This window comes from Eimeria necatrix, genomic scaffold, assembly GCF_000499385.1.
Source record: "Eimeria necatrix Houghton genomic scaffold, Enh_scaff59, whole genome shotgun sequence".
NCBI lineage: Eukaryota > Apicomplexa > Conoidasida > Eucoccidiorida > Eimeriidae > Eimeria > Eimeria necatrix.
Window position 1 is genome coordinate 129,102 of NW_013651698.1, and position 7,386 is coordinate 136,487.

Here is a 7,386-nt window from a genome sequence, read left to right on the forward strand (position 1 = left end):
TTGCAGCGTGCCTCTCCCTCGCCTCCCCAGCGCCTTATCGCTTGTGTCTCTCCTTAGCGTGAGCTGTTGCCAGTGGGCTGGGCGTCGGGGCCCAGGGCGTAGGGTTTAGGGTTTAGGGTTTAGGGTTTAGGGTTTAGGGTTTAGGGTTTGCGCAGATGTGGGGGTTTTGGCGCTGCCTCCTCACCTGGGTTATCAGCGCCATGGGGGGAAATACCCTCAGCGCAGTTCTAGACCCTTGCACCAGCACTGTGGGGTCTTCGGGGGCCCTTTACGGGCTTTTGGGGGCCCTCGTGCCCTTCGCAATCGGTGAGGGTTTAGGGTTTAGGGTTTAGGGTTTAGGGTTTGGGGGGTGGGGCTTGGGGTTGGTGGCTCCGAGACTGCTGCGCCCGCTCGCGATAGAGCCGCCACCTAAGGCTTAACTGAAAGGATTATTTGGCTTTGGGGTTTAGGGTTTAAGGTTTAGGGCTTCGGGCGTAGGGTTTAGGGTTTAGGGTTTACGTTTTAGGGTTTAGGGTTTAGGGTTTACGTTTTAGGGTTTAGGGTTTAGGGTTTAGGGCGTGTGTGTTGACTTCAGAAAATTGGGATTACCTCCACTTCCCCTGGTGTGTCCTGGCGATTGTTGTCGTCGTTATTGTGAGCAGCAAGCCCTAAACCCTAAACCCTAAACCCTAAACCCTAGACTCTAGGACCTTAGCCCTCCATTCTAGGGTCGAGGTTTACTCCTTGCGCTGCATCCGTTGGTGGCGCTATAGGGTGTAGGGATTAGGGTTTAGAGCCTAGGGTTTAGAGCCTAGGGTTTAGGGTTTAGGGTTTAGGGTTTAGGGTTTGTGCGCAGGCCACGGCCCAGCTGACCAATATGGGCGGTTTCTCCGCTGTAGACAACTTCGCTCATTTGGGCGGCTGCCTGGGGGGTTTGCTTGTAGGGTTTGCGACAATATATTCCCTTCGGGCCCTCAGGTGAGGGTTTAGGGTTTAGGGTTTAGGGTTTAGGGTTTAGGGTTTAGGATCTAGGGTTTGGCCGCCAGGGGGCAGGGCTTGTAGAAGCTGGCTTTCTGATTTAAGCGGGATATTAGGCCCTGCACTTCCTTGTCAGTGGGAGACTTGATGCGGGCTCACAGGTGTTAGGGTTTAGGGTTTAGGGTTTAGGGTTTAGGGTTTAGGGTTTAGAGTTTCTTTCAGGAGGTTTTCGCTCTCCGTCTGGTGGGCGCGGGTGCAGCTGCGCTGCTGCCACCGCTGCATTTCAGCAACGAAGCGCAACATGTTGGCTAGCCGTATCAGGAGACACGGTAAACCCTAAACCCTAAACCCTAAACCCTAAACCCTAAACCCTAAACCCTAGAAGCGGATTCGACCACTGCATCGCCAGCTGGACTTGCAGTTCTGCCGTTTCTGTGTTGCGTGGTGGTGGGGTTGCTTGCCTTGATGTTCTCCTTAGGTGTAGGGTTTGGGGTTTTAGGGTTTAGGGTTTAGGGTTTAGGGTTTAGGGTTTAGGGTTTGTGCTGCAGAAGCCAGGACACGCGCGGAGCTGAAAGAACTGCCCGCAGATGGCCCCCCGTTTGTGTGGAAGTGTTATGAGGGTTTTCTAGAGTGGACTGTTCGCTTGCTCGCTCTTGGGTTCTTGGTGCGTAAACCCTAAACCCTAAACCCTAAAACCCTAAAGCCTAAACCCTAAGCCCGAGACCCGTGGCACTAACTTTCTAGTTGAAGCTGTAGCTGTCTGCCCGTCGCAGTGTGTGCTGGTCTCATTTTGTCGTGCCCGTGGAGTTTGCTAGGGTTTAGGGTTTAGGGTTTAGGGTTTAGGGTTTAGGGTTTGAGCGCCTGCCCTCCCGTGAGAACACGAGGGTTTCACATGCATCCGTAATTTAGGGTTTAGAGGAGCCGCGAAGCGGCCAGCCGCGCACGCAGGCCCCAGCTTCGGGGTTTGGGGTTTAGGGTTTGGGGTTTAGGGTTTAGGGTTTAGGGTTTAGGGTTTGCTGCAGGTGGCGTCGCTGACCGTGCTGTGGCTGTTTCTCCTAAACCCTAGCTACTACGAAACCCTCACGGCCCCCGGGCGAATCTCCTTTTTAGGGTCTGCGGGATGTCACTGCTGCCGCTTGCCGACAGCAGCAACTCTGGCCAAAAGGGGGGTAGGGTTTAGCGAGGGTTTAGGGTTTAGTCCCGTCAGCAAACCCTTGCCAGCATTTGTGAGGTTTAATGGCGGCCACTTTTGGTGTTTTGAGAACCAAGCCAGTGCGGATTACTTCTGCGCCAACGCCAGAACCCCGCAAACCCTAAACCCTAAACCCTAAACTCCAAACCCTAAACCCCAGCAACGCGCGCTGCCCCCCCCTCAGGCCTATATGTCTAGGGGCCCCCTTACAAAGTAGAGGGGGCCCCAGGGGGCCTCAGGGGCCCCAGGGGCCCCCAGGGGCCCCGGGGCCCCCTCAGAAGGTTTGTGGGTTCTCCGGGGGCCTTTTGGAGGCAACAGAGAGCCAGTGCATGCAGTCGGGGGCCCCCCAAGGGTCCACACAGGGGCCCCCTTGGGGGCCCCTTTGTGGGACCAGTGGGGGCCCCTGTGGGGGGCCCTTGGGGGCCCCCCACAGGGGCCCTTTGGGGCCCTTGTAGGGCCCCTGGAGGTGCCCGTTAAGGCGAAACCCCCCAAAGGGGGGCCCCCAAGGGGCCCCCTTAAGGGGTTTAGTAATTTGTAGCCCCGGCATGTGGCCTTGGGGCTTTGTGGGGCCCCTTGAAAGGGCCCCTTCTGTTGTTTAGGCACAACGGATGCAGCAGCAGGTATTCTGGCTATTTAGGGGCCCCCTCCAGGTCACTTTTGGGGGCCCCCCCGAGTGGGGGCCCCCCAGGGGGCCCCCGTGGGGGCCCCCCTGGGGGCCCCCGTGGGGGCCCCCCTAGGGGCCCCCGTGGGGGCCCCCCTGGGGGCCCCGGCTGCGGGGCCCGTAGCCACTCCGCCCCAAGAGGGGCCCCCCGAGACGGGGCCCCAAAGGGGGCCCCTTAACGTGTGGCCGCCGCAGCACAAAGGGGCCCCCAGACCCAGTGGGGGCCCCTAGGCCCTGGGGGGCCCCCGTACCCGACTTTGTGAAAGTGGGTACCCGGGGGGCCCCCCTTGCCTTGAACTTAATGCAGCTAGATAGGGGGCCCCAGGGGGCCCCCACTAGACCCTGTGTTGTCTTACCTAGACTTTGGGGGCCCCCTTGACTAGGATTTGTGGTGGCCTACGGTGGGCGAAATGTCCCAGCTCGATTTAACGCAAACCCTAATTTAGGGTTTGGGGAGCCAGGAAGACGGCGGCCAAAACCCTAAACCCTAAACTGGAAGAGCATGAAGTGTTGAAGCCACAGAGGGAAGAGGGACCTCCGGATGTGGAAGCAAACCCTAAATCCTAGCCCAGTCCAAACCCTAAACCCTAAACCCTAGTTCAGCGTGTGCCCGCAGCTTCACACCCAAAAGCAAAACGCCTTAAACACCAATTTGTAAACTCAACCCTAGTTCCGCAGGGGTTCACTAAAACGCGTCTACTGTAAACCCTAAACCCTAATAGGAAAACCGCAAGACTAAACTCTAAACCCTAAACCCTAAACCCTCAAAAGGAGTTCCGTCGCCGGGACTTGAACCCGGGTCGCGCGGGTGAGAGCCGCGTATCCTAACCACCTAGACTACGACGGATGGTTGTCGGTGCAAACCCTAAACCCTAAACCCTAAATTAGGGTTTGGCCGACGCGAGTTCCTTACACTCGCAGCTGCCGCTTCACACCATCTTTCCATCCGGGCTTGCAGCGTAATGTGCACGCTCGAGGGTTTAGGGTTTAGGGTTTTGGTTTTAGGGTTTAGGGTTTAGGGTTTACGTACAAGCTTGTTGCAGATAGTAACAAACCTTGGTAATTAGGTTTTTTGATTTACCGTCGAGGGTTTAGGCTAATTGGAAAGGATCCGGGATGCAGCCGAACAGGGCGTGTGCACCCAAACCCTAAACCCTAAACCCTAAACCCTAAACCCTAAACCCTCCGTTTTTCACGGGATCCGCGATATCTGCTGAAATCAAAAATCAAAAAATAATTTTTAAAACCCTAATTCTCTTAGTTCATTTAGTGTGAGAGCAGCACACGACTGCGCGAGGCCCCGAGACCTCCAAAGCCCTAAACCCTAAACCCTAAACCCTCAACCCTAAACCCTTCGCAGAAAAGCCTTCAGGGCGGCCAACTCACTCAGTGAGACTTTTCGTTCTCTGCGCATTTTATTTGCTGCTCTTTGCTGGATCTTTGCAGCGCAGCGTCTCTGCGTGAGGGTTTAGGGTTTAGGGTTTAGGGTTTAGGGTTTGAGGTGTCGGTTTTTGGAGGTGTATCGGAAGGGTTGAGTTCTCCAAGTCTGCGGGTTTTCGGCCGCATCGATGGCGAGGGTTTAGGGTTTCTTCAGCGGCTGCGGGTGCTGGCTGCGCGAAGCAGACTCGAGGGTTTAGGGTTTAGGGTTTAGGGTTTAGGGTTTAGGGCTCGGCGATGCGGGCCTCCGAGTCTGCCTCCGTGCCAGAGACCGAAACTGCAACAGCAGCAGCAGCAGCAGCAGCAACAATTGCTGCTGCTGACGAAGACTCCCCCAATCCTTTCTCCACTGTCTCCCCAGACACTTCAACTGCAGCAAATGGGTTTTTAGGGTCTGAAGACCCCACAGCAGAGGGGGCCCCCCGGGGTTTGGCCCGGGGGGCCCCCAAGAGGGGCCCCCCGTGGGGCCGCCGGGAGGCCCCGTGGGGCCCCCACGGGGGCCCCCACGGGGGCCCCCACGGGGGCCCCCACGGGGGCCCCCACAGGGGGGCCCCCAGGGGCCCCCTCAGGGGCCTCAGCAGACCCCGGGGGGGCCCCCTGGGGGCCCCCCTCAAGGGCCTCGCGCTGCTGGGCAAAAGAGCAGCAATAGCTTTGTCGATTGCAGCATTATTTGTTGCTGCTCTTTTTAATGCGCGGAAGGCCAGCAGGGAGCTGCTGCTGCAGCAGCAGCAGCAGCGGATGCAGCAGCAGCAGCAGCAGCTGGAGCAGCAGCAGCAGCGCTTGCAGAGGCTGCAGCACACGGAACTGATGCAGCAGCAGCAGCAGCTCCAGCTCAAGCAGCAGCAGCTGCTGCTCGAGATGGAGCCGCGCCAGCAGCAGGAACAAGAGCAGCTGCAGCAGCCGCAGCAGCTCGAGCAGCAGCACGCACAAGAGCAGCAGCAGCAGCAGCAGCAGCAGCAGCAGCAGCAGCAGCAGAACATGGGAAACAGGGAGACAGAACTCAAAGAGGACAGCCAGACTGCAGCAGCAAATGCAGAAAGCAGCAGCACAGAAAATGCAGGCGAAGTCCGAGCAGCAGCAGCAGCAGCAGCAGCAGCAGCAGCAGGCATTAGCCCCTGGCCACCAGACGCCGTCAAGAGAGGCATAGTAAGTTTGGCGCTGCAGCGGCGAGGGTTTAGGGTTTAGGGTTTAGGGTTTAGGGTTTGGGGTTTAGAGCCTTTTTGTTGGGCCCATATCCCATGTGCATCAAATACCCCTTTTGCTTCCGGCGAGTTGCCGCTCAGAGGCTCGTTAGGGCTTAGGGTTTAGGGTTTAGGGTTTAGGGTTTAGGGTTTAGGGTTTAGGGTTTGGGGTTTGGTGCAGATGTCGAACCAGGCGCTGCAGTACGTGCTGGACAGCGCGCGAGCTGCGCAGATTAGAGAAAAGGGTTTGGAGGGGACTTTAGAGGAGACAGTGGATTTGCGGGATTGTCGAGATGCAGCAGCAGAAGCTCGTTTGGCTTTGCTGCTGCAGCAGCAGCAGCAGCAGCAGCAGATCTTCACCTACGAGCAGCACCGCAAGATCGAGGCCGCCATCTCCATTCTCTCCAGCAGCAGCAGCGCAGCAGCAGCAGCAGATTCGTACGCGACTTTTTCCGTGCGGGACTTCCACTGCTCCGCAGCAGCAGCAGCAGCAGCAGCAGCAGCGGGCCCCGCAGCAGCAGCAGCAGCAGCAGGCCCCGCAGCAGCAGCAGCAGCAGACTTCCGCTGGAACCGCGTCCTCGGAGTCACTGACATCTCCGTTGTCTTCGAAGTCGAGGCCCTAGACCCTGTCATAAAGGAGACAGTTGGGGGGGCCCCCCTGGCGATGTCTTTGCTGCTGCAGCTGCAGCAGCAAGAAGAACAGGCCAGAGACACAAGTGCGGAGGAGAGCGACTACGAGGAAGCAGCAGAGCCTGCTGCTGCTGCTGCCCGCGCAGCAGCAGCAGCAGCAGCAGCAGCAGCTCGCAGCGGCGCCTGCGGCCACCACGAGGACCACCAGCAGCAGCAGCAGCAGCAGCAGCAGGCTGGCGCGGAGCAGCAGCAGCAGCAGCAGCAGCAGCAGCAGCTGGAAGGCGAAGCCAGCGCGGCGGCGGCTGCGGCTGCGGGTCCGTGCAGCGGCTGGGTGGTGTGCAGCCCAGCAGCAGCAGCAGCAGCAGCAGCAGCAGGAGGGGTGGACTCGGGCGGCGCAGCAGCAGCAGACAGCGCTGCTGCTGCTGCTGCAGCAGCAGCAGCAGCAGCAGCAGCAGCAGCAGGCCCCGCAGCAGACTCCGGGCCCGCCTTGCCGCCGCGCCCCCCCGCAGCAGCAGCAGCAGCAGCAGCAGCAGCAGCAGCAGCAGAAGGGGAGGAGGAAAGGCCCCGAAGGGGCTCTCTGGAAGGCAGCATTTTGGGAGCTTTGCTGCAGCAAGGAGAGACAGGAAAGGAAGCAGCAGAACGTGCTGCTTTGCTGCTGCCGCTGTACGGCGCGCGGCTGCTGCAGCAGGGAAAAGGAGACATTGCGGGGACGGAGACAGCAATATATGACAAGAGGGTTTGGTTTGGGCCGCGGAAGGAAGCAGACCTGCAGCAGCTGCTGCTGCAGCAGCAGCAGCAGCAGCAGGGCGCGCCGCTGCCGCAGCAGCTGCTGCAGTACCTCTTCAAGCGCCTGCTGCTCGCCCTCGGGGCCCTCCATGCTGCTGGTTTGCTGCACAATAATCTCAACAGAGACTCCGTGGTTTTGTCTCTTCAAGGAGTACCCTATTTGTCGGAGTTGAGGGCCTCGGGGCCCCCGGGGGCCCTCGCGGAGGCCCCCAACCCCTTCGTCCTCGCCCCCGAGCAGCAGCAGCAGCTCGAAGCAGCAGCAACTTTGTCTCTCACGGAGGAGACAGACTCTTGGCAGTTGGGGACTCTTCTCTTCTCCTTGGCTCTTCAAAAAAGGCCTTATTCCAGGGACCAGCAGGTCCACTTTGCTTGGGCCCTTTCGGGGCCCCCCTGGTTCCTCAGGGGGGCCCCCCCGGTGGGGGGCCCCCTCCCGGGGCCCCCCTTCCTCGGGCCCCTCTCCTTCGGGGGCCCCCTCGCGGCCCGCCCGCCCGCACACCCCCCGGAGACCCGCAGGGGGGGCCCCCAGGGGGGCCCCCAGGGGG

The 7,386-nt window shown here is 59.7% G+C and overlaps 1 protein-coding gene across 1 annotated transcript in view; it reads left to right on the plus strand.

The window, feature by feature from the left end:
* ENH_00065320 (rhomboid-like protease 5, putative) overlaps positions 1 to 7,386 on the plus strand; it is a gene marked incomplete at both ends in the record, with an annotated part of 9,373 nt that extends 1,987 nt beyond the window's left edge. The window contains 8 exons of the mRNA XM_013577289.1: positions 156 to 306; positions 575 to 633; positions 836 to 957; positions 1,180 to 1,286; positions 1,506 to 1,621; positions 1,980 to 2,126; positions 4,476 to 5,393; positions 5,610 to 7,386. Coding sequence (XP_013432743.1) covers positions 156 to 306; positions 575 to 633; positions 836 to 957; positions 1,180 to 1,286; positions 1,506 to 1,621; positions 1,980 to 2,126; positions 4,476 to 5,393; positions 5,610 to 7,386 — 3,397 coding nt within the window. The remainder of the gene's footprint in view (positions 1 to 155; positions 307 to 574; positions 634 to 835; positions 958 to 1,179; positions 1,287 to 1,505; positions 1,622 to 1,979; positions 2,127 to 4,475; positions 5,394 to 5,609) is intronic.